Consider the following 24,859-nt stretch of genomic DNA (forward strand, 5'->3'; position numbering starts at 1 on the left):
GTAACCCACTTATATGTTAAGATAATTTCCGCAGAACATTCAAGTAATAATGGCAAAAATCAAGTTACCAAAAAACTTCATGACATGGTAATATTTTGAATACAGTTAAGAAGAACTTATCGAGACTTTAAAGGCTCTTAAGCTGACCCCGCGAGGGAAAAGTGGACTTGAAGTTATCCATATTTCAATAAAAACAGACGCTTCACAATAACACACGCTTCATTCTTACGAGGTTTGACTTTAACTTTCTCGAGAATGCTTGAGAATTTAATCGCGGGCCCCTTAGGGAAGTGAACTAAAGTGAGTTGTTTTAAATAGAATCCCCAAAGTTACCGTGCTACGAGTAAATTTTTAGTAAATAATATTTGCACTCATTGCTCGAACTTTGTGCGAAATGCGCCTTAACTTCCGGGGGGGGGGGTGGGGAGGGGAGGGAGAGGGTCTGTGGGAGTAAGGAGTCGCCGAAAAATCAATGCGGTCAACACTCCAAACGTGCTCGAAAAAAAAACAATTGTTCAAGTATCACCATCTCTACATCCGTCTGTTTTAAAATGTATTGACATGGTAAGGGAAAATCAGATGTTAATCACTCTTGGGAAATATAGGTTCAGTTTGTACCAAGCTTATTTGAGCGGAAAGGAAGAACCACAAGGGATTCTCAAGTTTGTATCAATTTATTTCGTCTGATCAATATCGTATTTGATAATAAATTTAACCTACCATTTTGATACTCAGTGTTGTGTCTAACTAACTTTTAGCATAATTTTCGCCTTGGCTATATTATTTTCCACAATGACTTAACTTACAATAGCAATATAGCACAACACGCCATGGTAGAAAGTGACGCTCGATTACCTGGAATCACAATTGAATCCTTCTTAGCGATAACAAGATTTCAATCTTCTTTTGCCACATTGGGCATTTTAAGACACTTTTACATGCCAAACAGTTTCAAGAAACTTTACTTCTGATGAGGTAGGGTTAGGGTTTTGGCTAACCCAAGATCATACATTATAGTTTCTTACTTACTTTGACGCCAATGCGCACTTTCATTCAACTCTTTGTTACAACAAAATTTAAACTGAAGTTTCTTAGTTTAGAAAGCAAAAACTATGTTTCGCTCACATGCGAATCAAGGGTTTCAAATGTACCTTTCATAAAGTTACAAAAGTTCAGGCCAACTTGGCCTGTGCAAACCCCTAAATGGTCTACAACTTATCTACTATTCTAAAGTCAGAGCCATTTGCTGTCTTCTTAAATTATTCCCTTCAGGTTCAGGACCAAATTTCTCCCAACTTTTCTGAAATATTTTCTTAAAGTCGGCTTAGGAGAATTAGGCAATGCATCAGGTACTTCATTCGCATAACTTGGGTACTTGAATTGTTTCAAACACTTAACGAAAACCCCCTATCACGACCACGAGTTTACATACCAGTACAGTCCTTAAACTGGCGTTCAGCGAGTGTTCCTGCGAGTTATACACTCAGTTAATCTGACTTTGCACGAGCTGAAGTTAATGTCTTTGTTACATTTCACACAATGCTGCGAGCGATCATCTGACTCTAAGGGACCACAGCTTCTGGGCGGCAACCATCCAAAACTTAATTACCAATTATCAATTATGAAACTCTAAATATTAAATATCAGTAATGTCAATTTTAGAGTGTAGACTGCTATACCTCAATACTTGTGCTTGAACACTGTTTTTTTGGTCCCTCTTAGAAAACGTAGTTACAATATACATTACAATTACAAAACGTTTGCTTTTAAATCTGCGTCTAGATTGTACAAAAGTATCATGTAATGGCCACAAGGCCTATGTTCTACGGATAAACGTACAAAAAAAAAAAAAAAAAAAGAACAACAACAAAAAAACGAATAAAGTTCTGCTCATAATTTTTTTTTTTATCATAATTTATAAGTAACACCTAGTTGGAGAGCTTGAATGGTTCCAGGGCCCGCGCCAGCCTGTGAACGCCGGATAAGCACTGGGCCCAAGCAGTCTGTGCGGCTGGGAACCTCTTGATAATGAGCCATGAGGAAAACAGGAACAACACAAAGTACGCCGTCCAACGGATGTTACGCAGTCTGAAAATTAAGATGGGAGAAAATGTTACAAGCTAGATTCTCATACTCATTAATAATTCATCAAGTTTAAAGAAAGGAATTCATGACCGTGACGGTGTTTGGATATCTGATCTTAATTGGCATAGACCTTGACAATTTCATTTCTCCGTTTTTCCTCAGTTTTTAGATATCTCAAACACTCAGGTCAGTGTATGACCACATTTCCAAACACGTCGAAGTTCGTTAAAAACACTCCGCTACGCATCGTATTTTTAACTCTCTTTTCGGTGTCTGGAAAGATGAAGATGAAGGCAAGGGAAGAGGCCCCTTGGCTCCAAAATAAGGCGAATATTTGCTCAATTTAAAAGCTCCGACATACGCTACAAGTACCAAACCAATCGGGCGGGGGGAGCTATCAGCCTCCAACAGGATCTCGCGCTAATAACGTCCACTCCTACATAGGGACGGAAGGAAACGTAAGGGACTATTCAGAGAAAATGCACAAACGCTTTCAGTCGTACAATATCAATAAAGGGGTTGTGGTTCACTTTCCACAAGCCCCTGCTCTGGTTACACTCGCTCGGGTCCCCCTACTCCGGGCCCCCTACCATTACGCATCTTCTCAATTTCGCGCTCGTCGACCAACTGGCCAACAAAATAACGATGTCCGCTCAGCGGAAACTTGTTTAAAAGGCGAAACGATGAAATACTATAGAGAATACACTAACCTGCGAATACGGCTCTGCGCCACAGGAAGGTTCGCTAAATCTTCCTTCAAAAGAAACTGCTTGATTCCAAGAACAAACCGCACAAAATATGTGTTCCAGTCAAGCTTCTCTACGTCAAAATTGAAAGTCTGGGAAAAAAAACCCACATCAGTTAGGTTTTCCTGAACAATTGCGTGACGATTCAAAAGGTCACGCCACGTTTGAAAGTGTCTGGATCGAAATGGTAAGTAAGGTTGATATTTACCTCTCTGTCCTGGGGACTCATGTCTTGAATTAATCCACGATAGTTATCCATTGAAAACTGCAAATTAAAAGAAAAGAAGTTTGACCTCTTGTTTATGAACTGAACTGAGTGCGTGACACAGCTTATCTCCTCTTCATTACCAAAGTCACCACCACCACCACCACTACAAGAGCAAGAAAAACAACGAAAGCTTGTACAAAATTATAATAACCTTAATTTGCAATGCAAGAGAAAAGCTTTGTGGAAATTAAGTTGAGTAATGACTGCCTGGAATAGTCATAGGGGCAAGAGGAGCCATAGTCTCTAACGCAACCTTTTTAAGGGATGTCACGCAACACTCTTTGGGGGAGCGTTACGTGATATTCCAAAACAAGTGGCTGCAAAGGAGACTAGAGGAGCGAGAGAGCCAATTACCACTAAAGTTGTTATCACAACACGACATAAATTAATAAAATTTGTAGAAAACAAATACACCAGGAGAGAGAAGTAACAACCAATTACCTCCCAGCCTCTTGATGTGAAGTAGATCAAACTTCTGGTGGCTCTCTCTATTTTCCCGTACAACTTGTTCATTCTGTTGAGCAAAGAACAGTAACATCGGCAAGTTCATTAAACTTCTGTTTTCACATTAGGAAAACAATTTCTTTGGACACAATGTCTCATCAACAGGGTTTTTTGTTCTTACATTGGTCTCTGTCCAGAGCAAAATGATGTCATGTCAGCGATGAAGGCAGGGATTTTGTGACTGATGTAACACCAGTAGAAGTGCATCAGTCTGTAATGAAAAGATACAAGTTTAAAACATGATATCAGTGATAGAATAACTGTGAAGATTGCTACACCATCATCATTTGATAAAGTTTTAAATTATGTTTGACAACTTCTTGATACCTTTTTGACAACCTTATGTGAGATTTGTCTCCCACAGTTCTTGTAATTTGATATGCCAGCTTAAATGAAAGTGGACATAAGCTATATTTAAAACTTGAATTTTAGAGTAGCTACATAAAGCTAGTATCTTCGAGTTAAATAATAATAAAGGTACAAAATTACAAATTTACGATAATGATAAAAGACAAGCCTATGAATATTAAAATTGCTAAAATTTACAAGATTGTTGAGACCACTCCATTAAGAAAACTGAGGAAGAAAAGTTTCAGTCTGTTAACTTGACCTCATGACAAAATCAGCACCTACTGACCATTATTTCCATACACTCAATCTGTTTCTTAGTGCATACAAGAAAATCAGTCCTTGCTTATCCCTGACAAATTTAACTTCAATACATATTCTATGTTTAGTTTCTAACAACATAGACAAGGCACTCTTACTTTCTTGACTCAAAAGAAAAGTTTGGTCGTCTGAACACACCCTCAAAAGGATAGGTCTTAAAATGACGACTCAGGATTGTACCTGCAGGTAAAATCACAAGTCAGTGATGGACTTCTCACAGGAAATTGTAAATAATATGGATATAAATATTGCTATATAAAATTTGAGACCTAAGACTAACAGACAGAATGATGTTTTTTCTTAGCCCCAGACTTGCTCAGTGTTACAAAAGAAATCCACAATCTGAACTGGAAGTAAAATTGAGGCTGTGAGAACTCAACTGTGAAATCTGGCTAAATTTATTCAAGATGAATATTATCTGAGTGATAAATTGACAACTCTTTGGATTTGAATGCAGTTTAACAATTTCCCTAGGTTTATCCTTTGAGGGGAGAAATTAGAGTTGCAATAAAGGGATTTTTTTCTTCTGTTTGTTGGCAAACTAAGTAGATGTAGATGTGCATTTACTTACACAGGTTTCCCCATGTACATCCATTCAACATTCCTGTCGTCAGATGATAGATTGGAATAGTTGAATGCCTAGGGAAAATGATCACAGTTTGTTAAACAGTGAATCAAACTGGCCACAATGTAAAAGTATTCAAATCATTGCTTGCCCTTGATGAAATGTCCATTACAAACCTCCCAACTCTTAAGCATTTTGTTATGCCTCCATCACCATCAGCCACCCGGAGCCACTTACCAGTAAATCTCTGGGCGGGAGAGGCACTGACAGAGGAAACTGTCTTGTTTATCATAAGGACACTGGCCAGAGTCACTGCCTCCTGGATGGGTTTCCAGTTCCATTGCTGGGAGGTTGGGGAGGGGAAGACGCATTTAAACCACTCAGACACTTTGTTGGTAAGAGACTGTGTATTGCCTGATGATGGAGAGCAACAACACTGCCAGAGCTCAAACTCCAGGACTGCTAGGTCTGAAGACTACCACAGTAACCACCTCACCACCCAATTTGACTTATGTTTTATCTGACAATAGCAGTCACTGCCACTCCCATGCTAATTTATGTAAACTACTATAATATACTGTTTACCTTTTCACAACTCTGTGCCAAGCAATGGCAAGCATCATGTTGGCAGAGAAGTCCACAGGGATAATGTCCGCTATGGCATTCAAGTCCCCAATCATCGACCGCAGCATTCCTTTTCCAGCCTGTAAAAAAGGGAACATGACTTTATTTCAATGGCAGCAGCTCAGTTTGTAACACCTTCAGCTCTAATATTAATCATAAATTTATTTGTATTTTTTCGTAATTTCTTGGCACAACAAAGAAATGCTCAAGAACTAAAAATCACAGGCATAAACTTCAAACAAATGCCAGTCACTGTAATTTTAAATTAATAAGGTCGTGCTCTTGTTAAAAGAAGATTCCAAAAGGTGTCACAGTATTTGAGATTTTGTTTGAAGTAGATTAGGGGTTGAGAGATGAAAAAGGCAACCTGCTTCCACCATTTTGTAAATGATGCACCCCAAAACAATGAAAGTTGTAGGAACCCCTTTCCATGCCTAATGACAATGGACTTTTCATAACATGAATCCAAACACCTACTAGGCTGACTACACTACTTAGCACACCCCAGTTGCCGACACTACAATGTAGTGAAGAAGCTGAAAACTTAATTGTTGGTTTATTTTGTAATTGAAAGGCCGCGTGCAAGAACGTCCCCTAGGTTTTTCGGCCATTTTTGAAAGTGCTTAAAACTAGCTGAATTTTAGCATGTGGGCTTCGTTTCACCTGAGAAACATTGCTCTGAAGCTTTTTTCGCTGGGTTGCTTTTCGTTCTCGAGAAATAACGTATGCAAAAAAGGCACACAGGTTGGAAAAACCGAGTGGTTTATTGCATACGCAATATCTCGAGAACGAAGCGAACTTTAGCGCGAAAACTACGGGACATTGCTTAACATACCTGAACGAAACTGCATGCGAAATTTGGAGCGTTTTCGACAAAGTTCACCTTTGATTAAAATACCTGACGCCCTTTTCCCGCCGAGTCCTGCAAACAAACGAAGCCGGGCCTTTGTTATGACAAACAGAGCCAATCCTTTGTTATAATAGCCAAGCCAAGCCTTTGTTATAAGTCGAAGTCTCGCCTCGGTTTATTATAACAAAGGATCAGCCCGCCGCGACTGCAAGGACTTTGATTTTACTTAGAAACCAGGAAAATGTCAATTTCATGCAGCTTCTATAAGCTCAAATTTGTTGATTTCAGGTCAAAAGTGCTTAAAATGTTGACTCATGTTAACACGCGACGGCAAGGATATTGATTTCTCTTAGAAAGCAGCAAAATGTCACTTTTATGAAATGTAAAGGTTCAAAAATGTCGATTTTAGGTCAAAAAAGGTTTAAATGTTGATTTCATGTTAACACGTGACGGTAGGGATGTTGATTTCACTTAGAAAACAGCAAAATGTTAATTTTATGCAGCGTATAAACTCAAAAATGTCGATTTCAGGTCTAAATAGGTAAAAATGCTGATTTCACGTTAACGTGTGATGGCAAGGATGTTGATTTCACTTAGAAAACAGCAAAATGTTAATTTCACGCAGCGTATAAGCTCAAAAATGTTGATTTCAGGTCTAAATAGGTAAAAATGCTGATTTTATGTTAACGTGTGACAGCAAGGATGTTGATTTCACTTAGAAAACAGCAAAATGTTAATTTCACGCAGTGTATAAGCTCAAAAATGTTGATTTCAGGTCTAAATAGTTAAAAATGCTGATTTCACGTTAACGCGTGATGGCAAGGATGTTGATTTCACTTAGAAAACAGCAAAATGTTTATTTCATGCAACGTATAAGCTCAAAAATGTTGATTTCAGGTTTAAATAGGTAAAATATGGCGGCGGGAAAATAGTGTTAACATCTGGAACTTACTTTGGTTATCTGGGACAATGATTATCTGCACTGAACAAATAAACATCAAATAAGCACTTTTCCAAATACATCAACGTCTTAACTGGCTAAAAATCACGAGATAAATACATATTTTTCCACAAAGCGATCCTAGCTTTATGTCACGCACCGCCTAACAGATTAACAAATTAACCCTTCTGCGCAACGTACGGGTCTCCATACATCTGCATGTCCGCTGATCCCAGAAGTTCAAAACACTACAAATCATGCTGATATGAAATAAAATCAACGCAACCTGGATCACAGATCTATGTTACAATCAATCGCTACTTGTTGGCCATTATTATCTTTAAATGAAAAAAGCCGAAACAATCTAGTTACCAGTTCGAGAAACGCGAGCAGAACGTGATTGCAATGCATGCCGGGAAGGGTCTTTACACCTTGTGCGCGGGAAAACATGGCGGTCAATACAAGACAAATTTCATAAGTCAAAAACCAGTTCTCGCTTTCCAAACTTTGACACTAGCAACGCTTGGCCAATGGGCCACAACTCACGAGAGGGTATTTTTCTTGGGCAAGAACTGCTCTTGGACTTTGCTGCCTGGCTCGATCTGACTTCGAACGCCGATAACATGATTACGGTATATCAGCTACCTTCGAAGTTTCAGAACACATTTTGATTCTTTAAAACATGCTGATGACTTACGGGTTTATCGAAGCTTTATGATGCCTCTCAACCACCAGGCAGGCATACAAGGTACTTTAACACAATGCTTAAGATATTAGTTGACAGAGCTCTAATGCAGCACATCTCTTTTTTGTTCGATGGTATTTCGTTTGCCACTCAGTCGATTCATGTGTTGTGTTTACATGTATGTCACAATAACCGATGTAAACAATCTGTTCCCAGATTTCCGCTCTATATACTATTTTCCTTTGACTTTAAGACAGCTAAGATTCAGTGGAATACACTATAAACAGTCTGCCTGTTTGCTGTTCAACAAAATAATAAGGTTTCTTTTGTTTTTTGTTCAACAAAACATCTCCAAAAGATGCCGCTTGGAAAACTGAGCTTTTTGCATATGTTATTTCCCAAGAACGAAGAGCGCCCCAGCCCAAAAAAATTCAGAGCAATGTTTCTCAGGTACAACGAAGCCTACATGCCAAAATTCAGCTATTTTTGAACACTTTCAAAATGGCCAAAAAATCTAGGGGACGTTCTTGCACGCGGCCTTTCAATTATTATAAAATATATACGGAAGGTAGTTACAACATTAAACTTACAGCAACAAATAGTCCACTTGGTCCATTGAAATTATCAACCCAACCCTAAAGAAGAACACAATAAATTAAAAATGAAACAGATATACTACTAACAATATTATTATTATAATTAAGTCTTCTACATGTACATTTGTTTGGTGTGGAGAATACTTTGAAGAAGCCTAAATTTCTTAAAAGTAATGAGCATGTACTTAGAATAAGCCAAAATTGAAGGCACCTACAGAGTAATACATTTATTCAGGGTTCTTGACCAAGATTGAATAGGAAAAGTACATAATTTTGACATGCAGTATGGTGGCGAGTATCTGTAAGAATTAAACTCGGAAATGTAGCTACAAGCTGACTTCAGCAAATTTCACTAGCTGTCAGATGAGACCTTTTCCACAGCTTTGCATAATTTTGAGAAGAGCAAGCCAATTACATGCAAGTCTACTGGGCTTGTTAATGTAGATTTTAAGTTACATGTAAATTTTTACACTTAGCTTTTTTCCTGAAAGCCACCATTAAACTAGAAAATCCTTATAACATACACATAAAATAAAGACACAGTGTGACAAAAAGAAAATGACCAACTTGTGTGTACAGTAATGTAATTGCTATCTAGACATGTGGACTCACTTCATAGGGCTCTTTCCATGCAGCACCAATGATTGATGGTCTAAAAATTGCTATGGGAAAATTGTCAGCCTCTTGAAGTAGCACGTGTTCAGCTAAACTCTTGGTAAAGGTGTAGGTGTTAGGTCGCTTGCCGATCAAATGGGGTGTGAGCGCATTCACCATGTCGTTATCCATCCAACTATTTGACACGACGAAAGAAAACAGACAATGATAAAAAAACCAGTGCCAAGTCATTTTAATTAGTATTGTAAAGTGCCATGGAAAATTAATGGCAGGAGTATGGTGCTCTATAAATGAATTTTTAATTATAATTTTAAGTGATGTAAGAAGTTTTTTAACAAAGGCCAAGCAGTGCAGTCAACAAGTTGTACAACATTGAATCCTAGTTGCATATCATGTTGCTGCATCTTGCACCACTGTTGTTAAGACAGTCAACAAATTTCAACTTGCAAAGTAGCATTGTTGAATGACAAATTACCAGAAAGATCACATTTGTTGGCCTTTACAAACAATGTGTTATTCTACAATGTAACTGTACCCAATTGAGTTGGCGAGCCTGTCTGGATCCACAGAGGGAGGGTATATTCTCTCTTCAATGGTATCTCTGTCACAGTTGGCATAAGCAGTAGAGACGTGAACCAACACCTGAACCAAACAATAATTAAGGAAACCATTCAGTGAGATGTAAGATGAAAAAATTAAAATAACAGCACAATCAGATTATGGCTAAAACAAAGTTAAACAAATTTTGCAACTGACTTCCTAACTAGTTCACTGTTATTTAATAAGGATCAAGGACAGCCATTTCCTTTGATGTTTATTTATCAAGAAAACAGTAGCCTTTAGTTGGGCTAGCCAAAACATGTTGTAGTCACTCTCCAGGATTGCCTTAAGACCCAGGGGTACAAGCATATGTAAACAGAGACAACTTGGTTTCCTGAACGAGACCCCAGTTGAGAAATGACCAAATTGAATAACTCGCAACAAAATAGCCTTTGTCCGAATATTTATTTTATATACACTGATTGAAAACAACAATTTAAGTGATCTGCATTTTATTAATTTCTTCATGATTTGGATTAGTGTCCAGATCTGAATACTTCATTCCCTTCTTAATGTCTTAGACGTGGTTACACACAAATCCCTGTTTGAGTATCTCCTAATCCCTCCCACTCAGTTTTGAGACATAAGCTAGACTGCTGTATATATGACTTGTACCAGGCTACAAAAAGCACCAAAAATGTAATTTAAAAGTAGGTTAAGTATACTACCTCAAGATGTTTGATTCCTTGGCACAACTTGATAATATTCTGTGTTCCTTTAAGATTTAAACACATTGCATCCCTGCAAGATAAAATGTTGTTTAAAAGAGATGATCAAAAAATGACCTGACAACTAAAGGGTAATTAAAAAACAATATGCTATGTGGCTGAATAAATGGTGCCTAATAAGTATAGTTCTCACTGGCAAGGCTAGGAATTTGTTGTAGGAAAAGTATGATGACAATAGAAATACGATAATAAAGGACTGTTCACATGTACCCATTTATATTTGTTTTGTCTTTCATTCATTGGTGAAAGGTTAACATACATGTAAGCCCTGGTTCACCACCAAGGAAGAAACAAAAGACACAACAGGAAATAGTATATGTACATGTATGCAGCCTGAACTGTATGAAGTGAAGTGAAATTGTAACCTGGTGATTACAATGCAATGGTTCAATTCAAATTAAACCACTAGTGTCAGTAACTAGGGCCACTAGCATATGTACAGGTGAATAGAACTAAAATTCTTTAGGCTCACTTTAAATCCTCGTCAAATCTGACAGTTGCTGCTGAATGGAAGACAATTTCAACACTTTCTTGAAGAGTCTCCCAGTCCTCATCTGACAATCCAAGATTTTCTTCTGCAATGTCACCCTTCACTGGCACTATTTTACTTCTCCAGTCACCTCCCATGTCTCTGACTTTATCAAAAACCTTCAAAACAGATTTATTTATACCTTAAGAATCAACACACTTTCTTGTCAGTTGGGATCAGTCTACAAATGAAAATGATGCCTTCGAGGGACAATACATGCAGAAATGGGAGGTAACGACAGTATTCCAAAATACAGCCCATAGAGGTTGAAATAAAATCTAAGGTTGGAACAAAAACGGTATTTTGGGGGACAAATACTGTAAATCCTAGGCCAACAGAAAGCTCTACATTATATTCACATGCCATATACATTTTATGTAATTTGATGATGACTCTACAAAGAACTGATGTGAAGCCATGAACATGTCACAGTCAAAATAATATAAGTAATGTATTGTACGACTGGCTGTACTTAATTTTATAAGCCTTCTAGGATTAGAGAAAGCCATCCACTGCGAGCCTTTATTGTAAGAATACTGACTCAAGTATGTTGTTTTGTAACAACATTAGATTCTAACCAGTTAAGAAATATGTACAGAAAATTATCAGTTACATGTACATCTGATAATAATTTTGTGACCCAGAGTTGCTACGACCTCCTGTAAGACTTACCCCACTGTCCAAAATATTATCAATTCTTTGCTGAGGGTTCACGCCACGTCTACTCCTCGTCAGAAGGAAAATCTTCTTTACAAGAGGACAATCTCTCAAGAGCTTCTCTATCACTATTTTACCAAGAAATCCTGTAGCACCAGTAATAAATATAGTTTTCTCAGCATAAAAGTCACTGATAGACAGCAACTCTTTAGCTTCAGCCATCACTACTAGAGCAAATTTGGTTGTAGCTTGTAAACACAGGACTTTCCTTCACTGCCGCTTCTTAGAATGTGAAGCTTCACCTAGACACAGGGATATATATATTGCCAAAATTAGTCTATTGCCAAATCATGAGTTGTGGAAGTCAACTGGGTAAACATTCATTTGATGCAATGTCTGGAATAGTGGCATCCCACAGAGAAGATATCATAAACCCACAACTGTTCCCAGTGTGGGGCAAAAGTCAATAGCCTGGGTGAAGACATCATAGGTCTTTTTTCCTGATACTTCCAGTTTTATACAATTCAGCTCAAAAAAAATGTAACCTTTGGTGACCAAACAACCAAGCAAGTTTTTAGAAATTACTTTAAATTCCTTCAAGTAGCTAAAAGTTGTTCAAAATAATATCAGTTTGTGTACACTTCACCGACATTTAATTTGTCCAAAGGGCAAAGTTTTTACACCTGCATGAACTTTTTGTCTGCCTGGAAATCATAACAGGTTACAACACTTCCACATGTACATGTACATTCATCACTCAATGGTCAAAGGGCAGGCTCTCAAGTAGTAACATTGGATGGTTGCATGACCAATTCCCGACGCAGGTGAGATGAAGTGCCTGTAGCCATGCCAGACAATACTGTCTGGAAAAAGTTGCACAATGCACACATGCAACGGTACATGTAAATTTAATATACCGCCGACAAAGACATTCAACACTGCCAGTGGAACTCTTCCGCTGTTGACATTGTGGAAGGTAAACATAAAATCACAAATGCAACCCAAAATCAGGCTCAGGGTTTAGCAGTCGTGCATAATCACTTGAAATTTTCTCTAGGATTGTTGCAAGATGGCATTCAATTCACAGTCTGACGAGTTAAAAAAGTTCAAACATGTCTACTTTTACTTGACAAACACACTACAAGTAAAACTGCTGACCATGATGCAGCCAGTGCAAATTTTATGTCCTAAAGTACTCTTGCAAACTGTGCATGGGCTTAATAAATTTTTGAAAATTCTCTTCACCAACTTTAATATCTTGTAAATACCAGACAGAACATGATGGCATGTCGACATTAAGTTGTCTAAGTTGGGGAGTTTCTTTAGCCTCATAACCTGTCTGCTTGACCACTAGAAATCAGATCTTGATAAGTTTACCACTTGCAATTCAGGTGTTACCAAAATTATTGTGAAAAAAAGTGAACATATTTTTAGTCCTGTTAACTCAGAAGAAAAGCTTATTGATTATAGCAATATATTGACTGGTGGTTTGGAAAGCATGAGAAATATTCCTTAGTTCCATTTTTGATTGAAAAGTAGACTCGGAAAAATCTGTCATTGAATTTTAAAATTAAATTAAATTTGCTTAGACAAAATGTTGAATTGACTAGAATTTGACTTATGCTGAGTGAAACATGAAAGTAGTGAAAAAAAAAAACATAAAAGGACATAATTTGTTAATATGTGTGTTTCTTATGCTGGTGTAACTTAATTTTAAAAGGTGTTGGTTCAGTAAGTTCAAATAGAACATAAATTTTGTGTTCCCCATTAAATTAAATTATCTAACTGTTTTTATTACCATTAAAAGATTCAACCTTTAGATAAACACTGGCCCAGCTGAATTAGATGGAATTAAACCTTTTAAGATTCTAATGAGCATCTAGTCTAATTAGTGAAAATTTAGGAATAAATTTCACAATGAATATCAAGGCTAAAACACGACGTTTTGATATCACCTCGACATCATTATCAAGTTAGGAATAAAATAACGGCAAGTTGTGTTTATACAAGCTTATGCAGAGCCAAGGTGTGAACATTATTCAGCTTAAAAATATGCAAAAATGTACAGTTTTTAGGATAGTGCCTGAATTGGAAGGACGAACGTAGTTATGGATATCTCCAACTTTAGAACAAAAATACTGACATAGCCTATTACGTAACTACAGGTTAATGTTTATAACTGATGCGCGTTTCCATAACACGTTTAAATTATAAATCTGGGCGGAATTCATATAACATGACGAATTAATTATAACCTTAAACATGTACAATTGGATATAATTGTCCGCGAGATCTCGTTTGCGGTTTCTACATGACTTGATATATGTACAATTTAGCGGCTTAACTTGCATAACTTCAAGGAAAACATAACAGGAAAACAGCTGAAGGAGACTCCGAGCCCAATAAGTTATGCTTACTTCACAAGACAGTTGTATGAAGCACGACCAACGAGCCGGCACGTTTCCGGGAAATGTGAAAAATCATTTTGTTTTGGCGCGCTCACTGGACGAGAACATCAGAAAACGTTAAGCAAACACAGAAAGAAAAAACTTGGCAAACTTTCAGGACAAAAAAAAAAAAAAAAAACAGTGATAGCCAACTCGTGTTTTGACGTACGACCATGAATTTATTATTCACAGCAAGCCACAATAACGAAGTTGGAGCATGTCTGCGGACGAATAGCCGAGCACGTTGCAAATGCTAAAGAATGTTGATATTCCCGGTTGAGGAGGTATCATAAAACGGACATTCTTGAGTAGTTAGCAGCAAATTCTGTTTCACTTCAATGACGTGACGGACTTACCCGTTTCAAAGACGGTGGAAGAAATGCTTGTAACGTCGTCGCTAACAAAGTCGAATAACAATTTCAAAATCGTTGCCTCGCTTCCCAAGCTCATTCAAAGTTTCCCATACGTCACTGAACTAAAACCTTTCGGCTAAAATCAGGACAGTTTGATGCAAACGGCTTGCGGCTGTCAGCCGCGCTCAAGTTCAGCCATAAGAACACAAACCGAAATTAAAAATACCTCCAAGAGTGACCCGCCATGCGAGCACACAACACCCTTCACATGTCACACATGACCTTATCAGGTGATCATCGATCATCGCTTTATAAGCTATTTGTCAGCGGTCAACCGCTTGAACCTACGGCTAAGGGCCTGGGTCCGAGCACTTGACACGAATTTCCATGAAATTTCTCCTCGGAGTCACCTGAAAGGTTACCGAGCTTTAGAGCTTTTTATTCGTCTCTTTTAAGCGATGTAGGGCAAAGATTCGTGTTGAAGACTCTTCAGATGTGTAAGCTGAATAAGTCAGCCTTTCTAGCTCTCCAGAATCATGGACTGGTTGATGGGGTAAGCAAGTTGGGCAACCAGCTCAATGTTTGCATTGTTGCATGTCATGTCCTCTTTACCTTTAGTAGTCATATTTGGGTGCGGCCTAGGCAATAATTACGAAACAAAGAAACAGAAATAGTGTTTACTTGCTGCTTTGTCGAATGACAGGAAATCGCTGGTTAAAATCTCGGCGGAAACTCAGGTTTTGACCTTTGGAAAGCGAACGAGTGTGTGACGATCACGGTGCGATTGGCAATCTTGAAAATTTGGAGTTCAGCTCAAATATCGTTACTGTTCGCAATCTGTTTACTTAAGTTCATGAAATTACTCACTGAATTACGTGTCCACTCCACTAATTTTTAGTTCCGATTAAAGAATAACTAAGACTTGATTTAGAAGCATTAAAGACAGCCTTGAGTCCAATCAATACTTTATTTTGTTCGAAAGCTATATTTTAAACACAAAAATTACAATGAAGTGCGACTGTATATTTTACACATCCGGTAATCTGTTTTAATCCAAGAGCAAACTCGTCTGAGTTCTGTTAAATTTCCTCATGAGTTTTTTTCGCTGTTCAATAACAAGGCTACATCGAACCAAGGGAATTGAATTATACATAAATTTTAGGTTATAATTGAAAAACTTGTCACGCATTCATTAACGAAATTGAAATTCATTAATCAGTAAGCTTGACGAAGATTAATATCATTTACAAACGGGGAACTGTGGGATACAAAGCTATTCATAATTATATAATGTGACATTTAAGTTTTTGTAATAAAAAGAAGATATATTATAAATCTTTCATACATGTATATTGTATGATCTACATGTACTGTATATAAGATTTTTTGATGGTATTTGTGACTTCTAAATGTACATGTACATAAATTATGTAAATTGAGGTCATCTGGAAGAGAGTTTAATATCTTACTACAGTATAGCTGAAAGGTTGGAAATTTTTTGCATAACTGATAATGAGACAGTATTCCTGTTACCTCATAATTTTACACCTATACAGAAACTGCAGTATTTGCACTTGAAAATGCCAAATTGAATAAAGAAAATATTGTTATCTAATTAGTGTCATGGCAACTAACTAATATTGGATCATGATTAACGCTGCTTCAACACAGTTAAGTTCAATCATTAGGTTGCGGTGATTTTAGGTCTGAGTAAACAGATGCTGATAATGATACAAAGATGCTCCCTGACGTCTCTTCTTTTCCTTAAGATTCCAAGGTTTAATTCTAATAGTTATAAATACTGATAATCAATGTTTGATATTTCTCCACTTGTAACTTGGTCTTCTTGTTTTGTTCAAATTATTTTTACAACAAGTTAACCCATCTTGGGACTAAAAAGTAGGAGAAGATTTCAGCACAGAAAGAGGGATGTACATGTATAATTTTGAGTATTTTGAAACCAAAAGCTCTTACATGTATGATCTATTTCTTACAGTCGTCTTGACATTTCAGTACCTCATGCTCTGTGAGATCATTATTGGATCAGTGTATTACTCAAGTGTGATAGTTTTGGCCTTTATATACATCTTACTAACAAAGCGTTAGGGCCGTACAGGGAGGATATTGGCCCAAAGTCTTGACAGTATGAAGCAAGTACAGCAAGGTCCAAACTAAAAAGACCAGGTGCTGATGTTCTCCTTGACTGAATCTACCCGAAAATCTTCAAGAGTAATCTTGCTGGGTCATTTAGGACAGTGCCTGGTCTAACACTTAGAAAATATTGGACCAGCAATGGAGCAATCTGATTAATAATTGTACATGTAGTTATTGACCCTCTGAACTAACTTAATCAATGTAATAAAAATTTATTATTGAATCATACTAGAGACTTATCTTTTTTGGTAAAGCTGTAGTGAGCATGATATAAGTTATGTTTGGCCTTGCTTTTGGTGGCAGTACAATACTGGATATTTTGTTTGTTCCAGAGAGAATTGTATCATAGTTCGAGTATTCCAAGGTTATACATGTAAATAGGGGTGATGTAGTGGTGAGGGCACTGCCTCTTACCAATGTGGCTAGGCTTGAATCCTTTACCCAGTGTCAAGTGTGTTGAATTAGCTGTTGTTTCTCTTATCTTGGTCTGTTTTTCTCCTGGTTCTCCAGTTTTCTTCCCTGTTCAAAAACCAACACTTCTAAATATTATTGTTACAGTAATTTTAGCTGGAAACAATGGACAAAGAGCTTCTCTATTGGATCATGTGCAGGAGGAAATTCCTATTTAAGAAAAAATCCGTTAAAAAATTGAGCGATTTCAGTTTTCAGTGGACAGAAATCTGGTACCAGAATAATTTTAAGTATTTTATAGTCCTTTTTACATTTTCTTAACACTAAAGATATAAATAGTTGCCTGAAATAACACCAGAAACAAATTCCCATGGGAACGAGAGAAAATAAATTTCAAAGTTCAGAGAAATATTATTGTGCAAACACAGGTAAAATTTCATCATCAGTTTCATTTCACCAAAGTGTTTCATAGAAATGATTTTTTTTGAGAAGATATTTAAAACAGTCATACAAAAGTTTGCAATATGATAATTATAAATAATCTCAGTAGAAAGTTTTTGTCCACTTGTTACTCAAACTTCTGGTGGATTCCATCTTAAGTAATATTTTTTGACATTTATTTATTATTTGTTTTTATTCATGCATCATACAGGATATTCAAACTGTTTGGATTATCACGTACATGTAACGACTTCTTATCCTCGATTTTGTCATTTATAGGAAGGGAAAGAAAAAACCTGTTGAGCCAGAAATAAAAGAAAATAAACCGTACTTGGAGGAGCAGTACATCAACAGTTTCATCAGAGAAATTTCAGAAATCAAAGAACTTGTGCCTCTACCTCCAAGCATTGACCTTAATGAGTGGATTGCCACAAACAGTATGTGTTGAAGTTGTAATGTTTAACTTCTAAAAAATAATTAAAATTATTCAAACTGAATGGCATGATTAGCAGACTAGAGTTTACCTAGTGATTTGCCAATCTTTAAATCTTTAATTAAGTTTGTTGTTTGTAATCCTTTTCAATCTTTCCCATCCTTGTTCCTTTATGGTTTATCTCTTTGGTGTTTTTCTATCTTAGTAAACTGGTATTTTCAGGTTTCCTTCAATTTAAAGGTAATTTTGTACACGGCCAAAATTAAACTTAAAATACCGTGATTGAGCTCCTTTAAAAAGTAAGAATGTGTATGTCGTACAGTGTAATGGTTAACTTTTGTTTTCAACATTACGATGTGTTTATTTATTTCGATCTTAGTTTAAAGTTTACCTAGACAGTACTTTTTTTCAATTTGACCAGGGATAAATTGACAACAAAAACTGATTATTAATTTAACTACATGTAACAAGAAGAAAATGAACCACATGTAGTTGAACTAAAAAATTAACTACTGTAACACTGAAAAATTAACTACAGCAGACATGTATATATTTACAAAATTAATAAATATACAGTTATTGAAAGATTATTAAATGAAAGATTATGACACGTGTAAAAATACACTGGATTTTTTTCTCCACACAGCCTCAGCATTTTTCAACCAAGTTGACCTGTTGTATGGCAGCGTCAGTGAGAGGTGTACTGTTGCTTCTTGTCCTACGATGTCAGCTCCAGGCTCTGCGTAAGTTGTCACTCAATTTTTCTGAAAACCAACTAATCTTTGAATCCCTTTTTGTTGATTGTTAAGTTAAATTTGTCAGCTTTTTAACAACTTTGTTATTAATTATGTGTAAGACTGCATTTCAGTATTAGGTGTCTGTGACAGGTTGACACATGCCCAGCAGGCTTTTGTTACTGTTCTGCAGTACAGCATTGTATTGTGTGGACTTGCTACCAGTCTACCTCATGCATTTCAGGGTAGAATGCTACATGTACATGTAGCTAAGCGAGAGAAGCTAGCTGCAAGATTTCAGGCCGTGAGCGGCATTGTGAAGTTCGTGAAGCAACTTGTTTTTGGGTTGCTAAAATTGGCGCCAATCAAGTAGGAGAAGTCCTTGGTCCAGTGGGTACTGAATAAATAAGACGAATGACTTTTCTGAAAGTCTATGTATTGTGGAGTTGTAACCCTAACAATTGACACCTCTTGAAGGTGGGTTCAATTGAGAACTATGCTGGACAATTGTGGTGGTCGTGCAATTATTTTTTGTTCATTTGTTGCAGAGTTTATTTGTGGCATGATGACAAGGGAAAGAAAATCACAAAAACAAATGTTTCAGCGCCGCAATATATTGATTATGTTATGACTTGTTGTCACAAGTATCTTCATGATGACGCAGTGTTTCCGACAAAATATGGTGAGTCTTGAAACTGCTATTTATAATTATATGTCTTGAATAATTAACTTTTTCCCGTGTGTACCCATAAAACTGCAGGCAGTGGGAAGTTTGCTAGCCTGTAAGTAGTAATAGATTTATATTCCACTTTAATATGGGATTTCCTTTTTTTTTTCAACTCTGGTGTAAATCTAGTAATACCGTTACTGTTATGAGTTTTCCAGAAGCCACATTGTATAGTATAGGTCAATAGCAGCTATATAAATGTAAAACTGAATTTTTACTTGTCTTTTCTTAGTTGACTAATATTACTAATAAATAATTGTAATACAAGAGGATCAGTTGCTGCGTGGCACAGTAAACAGTTCAAAAGTTGTAGATAGTAATAATTCACTGCCAAATTAAACTCCTTGTTTATAGCAATATCTCTAGTCTGACAAATCCTGAATGGTATGCTAGGATTTCTCTCCGAACCAGCACTCATCTCTTATGTTGTTTTTCCAACAGGTATGACATTTCCACCAACCTTTATGACAACAGTGCGCAAAATTTTCAAGCTTCTTTTTCATGTGCAGGCTCACATGTTCTATGCGCACTTCAATGACTTGTTAAACCATGGACTGAATTCACATTTGAATACGGTCTTAATTCACTTTGTCTTATACCATCAAGAATTTAACTTGTTGGACCCCAAGGAAACAGTGCCCTTGGACGACCTTCTACAAGCAATGGGCGTAATTCATCAGAGTTAGTTTTATAAAATATCTGGTTTGGGTATACATGTATTTTTAGATAAATTTGTGTGTACTGAGTATATTTTCAATATTGGTGTTCATATTTGTGAAGATCCGAGATGTTTACAGTATGTATACAACATGAAAAAATGACTCCAATTTTAAATTTAATTTAAAGCATATTTTAGTGCTAGTATATTTTAAATATGGTTGGTTATTTTGATGTTTCATGGCTTTACATTACAGTTTGGTGTAGTTTAAGAGCGAAATATTTATAATTACTGTACAAACTTGGATTCTTAAGAATACAAGTTTACAGTTTACAGTGGGGCCCAATTGTTCATAGTCCATGTTTTAAATTATTCATCACATTCCATAATGCATTACATTTAGGCCTAGATGATAAACCTTTGTTTATTAAACTTTTTGTCTTAAAATTCAAGGGCTTTGTTGTTAAAAATGGGACTAAACTAATCTAGGACTAGTGTTATTATTAGTGTTACTCTCCTGCCAATTACATGGATCTTAAGAAAAAAATCAAGCCAAAATATCTGTGCAACTGTACCTAGTTCTTTGTAAACTGTTTCATTTTTCTCCAAGGTTTATTTTAGTTAAATTTTTGAGGCTTGGTCGATTGAAAGACCCAAAGGTGACCTAAGCAATCAATTGGTGTACTTTAAGATAATTCACAGTTTACTTAGTGCACCTGTCATTACTACTATGTCTGCATCAGTGTTAATTAGTATTTAAACAACAGAGGCCTGATCATGTAACTTACAAATTCTTCTCAAATTTAGTTTCCATGCATCCTTTAAACTGCTTGGCAGAATTCAGTTGATATAATACATTGTAAAATATAATAAGAAAATTTTCCCGAGCAGTTTATTCATTCATTCATTCTTATCACATACACATTTAGATTTGTATTCATGTCTAGAGATCAAAACCATTAGGGCTCATTATAAAGGACTAAGTGTTTTACAATTCTTTACTTGAAGGCTTAGTTAATTGATCAAGATTTTGTTGTACAGTGTAATTTCCACTTATTTAGAGCTCAAGGCAGAAAGACGAACTTTTAAGGATGTAGTGGTTTGTATTTGTATCTTGCTCTGATCATGTTTGATTCTGTGTGTTTTGGTCAGAAAAACCACTGTAGTTTTAATTAAGGACTTTGAATACTTTTGTAACAGCAGAATGTACTGAAACTAAGAAAAGTGAATGTTCCACTTTAGAGAAATGCAGGTCTTTAAATAGATAGTCTGCTGCTTTCATTATTACCAATTATGAATTGGCTAAATTGTTAATGGTGGTTACTTAATTTTTGATAACTTAGTATGCACACAGTGATGTGTTGTGCTACTAGATCTGATGTTGCTCTTTTTTCTAATATGTTTGCAATGTTGTCACAAATTCTGATGGATAAAGCCTTTGGCCTGGTATGGTCTTTGTCCAGAGAAAATTTCATAGGTTAGGGTTCAGTGCAGTCTCTTGGACCGAAGTTCGCCTGTAGGTGACCGAGGAACAGACCATTATTTTTTGAGAGAAGGGCCAACGATTTCTTAAAGCAGTTTTTACTGTGCAATATTTTGTTTTTGGAAATTGCCCAACGCCCTCCACCCCCCTCCCCCTCAAAAAATTTATGGACCGTCCCTTACGTCCCTCTACTGCGATGGAAAAGATGTCGACATTCAAGAAATTGGTTACTACGTTATAATGCTCAGTTCTAGCCCGCCTTGATGGTGGAGTGCTCTTTGTCGCAGGTCACGACGCATGCGTTGTAACATACTTTCATCAAATGTTTGTCTTGGGCTTTGGTTTTCTCTGAGGAATGTTTTGTACTTCAGGGACGCTAAGTTGTAGGGTTATTTGTCCGATCTAAGTAACGGTTCTGCTACTTCTAATTTGTGAAAATAAAGGAAATTGTCTAAACTGACAGAAATGAAGTTGATGTTGTCTCAACAGACATCGTTTCGCGGTTACGTACGTTTCTTCTTTCAAAACGTTGATGCCATCGTTCTAGAACATAGGCACGCAAGGCGTGCAAGAGTTATTTTTTTGTGAACTATAAGTCTCGGAGATAGGAGCATTCATGGAACTGTTTACAGTACTGATTTGGTTGATTTGACAAGTTTTTTTGGTTGCGATGTACAGCAAGAAAGAAACTGGGAGTTAATGATGTACATACGATGTTACATCGCTAATGGTAAGATAACTAAATAGTAAGCCATAAAATGTTTGACTGAACAAACTATAGTAATCTGACACGTCTCCAGATTAATGTAGATACCATCTTATTTTCTAACAGGCAATTTTATTCTTTCTTTGATACAACCCACACTGTGATTGGTCTGACACGCGCACATGCATAACTCCCTCACTCACCGATCACGTAGCCCTTCCCCCGGGGAGGGGGGACTCCCTTGTATGGGCTATATAGGTCTGTGCGGCCCCGAAGGGCATGGTTTTCCAGCCGTTTTGGTCATAAATAGGGTATCGATTTTAGCTAATTTTGGTCATTTTGGTCATAAATAGGGTACGGCTTTTGCACTCTAGCCTTGATATGGGTATGCTTTAAGGTGGTATGGTACCCCAAAATATGGCGATGTTCATGAAAAATTCAATTTCTTGGAAATACAAGACTTAAGACCCTTGAGGACTTGTCAAAAACATTTTGAAACGATCTTACCGAATTTCCTTCCAGATGAGTGTGAAATTTAAGGAAAGTACACAGTGGTATAAGTTTTTTCACGTGGCAACGGCCATAGCAACGACTGTTTACCATAAGAACGTGACCAAAAATATAGATTATTTTTAACTTATATGAACGAAACTATTTAGAAAAAACTTTTAAGACATGCACAACTCGATTGGTATAATTATTTGTGAAAAGCTTTGCCTCAAATTGCCATCACAGGCTCATTCATTTCCCTTATGACAAGGAATATTTCCCACAACTGCGGTAACTTTTTACAAAATAGAACAACCATTGCACCCCCTCCCCCGAGATCCAATCTGCACCCCCCCCCCCCACTATTTGAGGTTCGTTAAATGCTTAATACTTCGTGTAAGAAACTTAAAGTGCATTTTTCTCAAAAGTTTACCTTTGTACCGACTGACTTCGCGCCAACATTTCTACTTTGCAAGGTTTTTAAGTAGAATTTCTGAAACTTGGGCTCATCAAAGACCAATAGTGTCGTGATGATATAAACCAAAAAAATCGTAACATTTTAAGGTCTGTCACGTGACATGAGATGATTTGTCCACTGGTAAAAAATAAGGTTATTTCCAAATAAAGCTGTAAAAAGCACTGAAAATAAGAGTTAACTGTCAAAACTTAGGTTCATATCACAGAACAAAACAGAAACTTACATGATATGCTTATTTGACAGTCAATTCTTGTTTTGTAAAAGAGCAGGAAGAGTTGGCGTCAATACTATAAAACACTACTTCAAAAGGCTGTGGCTGGTTTCCATAGCAGTCATTTTGAGTAAAACTCTAGAAATTTAATTTCTCTTCTTGAGTGCAATAGCACACAATTGATCTTTCTTTACCATATTTAAACAAACTTTTTGGTCCGTATTGAGGGTACCATACCACCTTGAGAAGAAGCCACTTTTTCATCATTATCGAAAAGAAAATCAACAAAAGCCCTTCACAAATTTATATGTTTACGGTAATTTAACATTGGTTTGAACTAGGGAGCTAATTATAACGCAGGTCTGAAACAGGGTTTTGATTTGAGGGTCAGGTCGTAAATAGGGTTTCGAATTTTTGGTCAGGTCATAAATAGGGTAAGGAATATCGCAGATTTTGGTCATAAATAGGGTTAAGGGTTTTGGGAAGCGGGCCGCACACCCCCAACCAATTTTTCTGGGAGTACCCCCTCGGGAGCCCTTCCAGCCACCAAGAGGAATTTTTGCTCAAAAATACTCAAGTTAAGAGAACTTTTCGCATTTTATACGAGTAGTAAGTTTACCCTTTTTACACGACACAACGCAACAACACTACTTCACCGAAAATTTAAAGAAAGAGAAAAAAACCTCTCTGATACGTTGAAAGTCTGATTTAATTAAATTGCACTTTAACTTGGTGCCACACAGTCTTCAAAGAACTTTTGAACAGTTTTTATACTTTTTACCTTTAAAAATATCGGACTGAAAAGAATGTCATAAAATGCCCATCAAATAAAAATATTAAACTGCTACTGCAGAGACGTAAAAACACTCTAGAAAGGAAAGCTTCTTTTTGTCTAATATCCTGGGAACAATAGCCGATAACTTGTAAGCTCTAATTGAATTTACTCCCATATGAAAAACAAAAGTGTCGAGTTACCATTTGTAACTAAAAATAGCAAACATCTCGTTGGAACAAGTCGCGACGATTCGTCAGCTCTAATTGAATTTACTACCTTGTGAAAAACAAGAGTGTCAAATTACCCATTGTAACTAAAAAATAAAAATATCTCGTTATATTTGCATGCAATAAGAACAAAACAATCGTTACCTGCACTTACTATTGTAAACGTTAGAACTGCTTCAAATCTAAATAGTCTCGTCTCCTCTAAAACATGTCCTAAGAACTAGAACCGACGATTCGTGACCTCTAATTGAATTAACTCCTTGTGAAAAACAAAAGTATCAAGTTACCCTTTGTAATTAAAAATAAAAATATCTCGTGCCATTTGCCTACTACTCACGAACTGCTTCAAAGCTCAAGACTCATCTCGTTCATAACTAGCCACCATTACACTGAAAATTATACACTCTAAAACAACCCAATGTACGTATGTAACTGTCACACTCCCCTCCAAACCGGACTAAAAATCACAAA

The 24,859-nt window shown here is 36.6% G+C and overlaps 2 protein-coding genes across 2 annotated transcripts; one reads left to right on the plus strand and one right to left on the minus strand.

Moving 5' to 3' along the window:
- Positions 1 to 655: 655 nt before the first annotated feature.
- LOC110058335 (fatty acyl-CoA reductase 1-like) lies at positions 656 to 14,749 on the minus strand. The gene is made up of 15 exons (XM_020764976.2): positions 14,465 to 14,749; positions 11,677 to 11,963; positions 10,948 to 11,123; positions 10,416 to 10,488; positions 9,683 to 9,789; positions 9,145 to 9,322; positions 8,527 to 8,571; positions 5,423 to 5,541; positions 4,844 to 4,911; positions 4,371 to 4,452; positions 3,725 to 3,814; positions 3,541 to 3,613; positions 3,040 to 3,096; positions 2,796 to 2,923; positions 656 to 2,088 (listed from the first exon to the last, which is right to left on the minus strand). The coding sequence occupies exons 2-15, from the start codon at positions 11,881 to 11,883 to the stop codon at positions 1,929 to 1,931; spliced, it is 1,563 nt and encodes a 520-aa protein (XP_020620635.2). The 5' UTR covers positions 11,884 to 11,963; positions 14,465 to 14,749; the 3' UTR covers positions 656 to 1,928.
- Positions 14,750 to 14,807: 58 nt separating this feature from the next.
- Positions 14,808 to 21,968, plus strand: LOC110058336 (MOB kinase activator 2-like). The gene is made up of 5 exons (XM_020764977.2): positions 14,808 to 15,014; positions 17,747 to 17,904; positions 18,547 to 18,643; positions 19,183 to 19,316; positions 19,803 to 21,968. The coding sequence occupies exons 1-5, from the start codon at positions 14,998 to 15,000 to the stop codon at positions 20,045 to 20,047; spliced, it is 651 nt and encodes a 216-aa protein (XP_020620636.1). The 5' UTR covers positions 14,808 to 14,997; the 3' UTR covers positions 20,048 to 21,968.
- The last annotated feature ends 2,891 nt before the right edge of the window (positions 21,969 to 24,859 follow it).

This window comes from Orbicella faveolata, unplaced genomic scaffold (genome assembly GCF_042242905.1).
Source record: "Orbicella faveolata isolate gen_17 unplaced genomic scaffold, um_ofav_v1 contig_2, whole genome shotgun sequence".
Lineage (NCBI taxonomy): Eukaryota > Metazoa > Cnidaria > Anthozoa > Scleractinia > Merulinidae > Orbicella > Orbicella faveolata.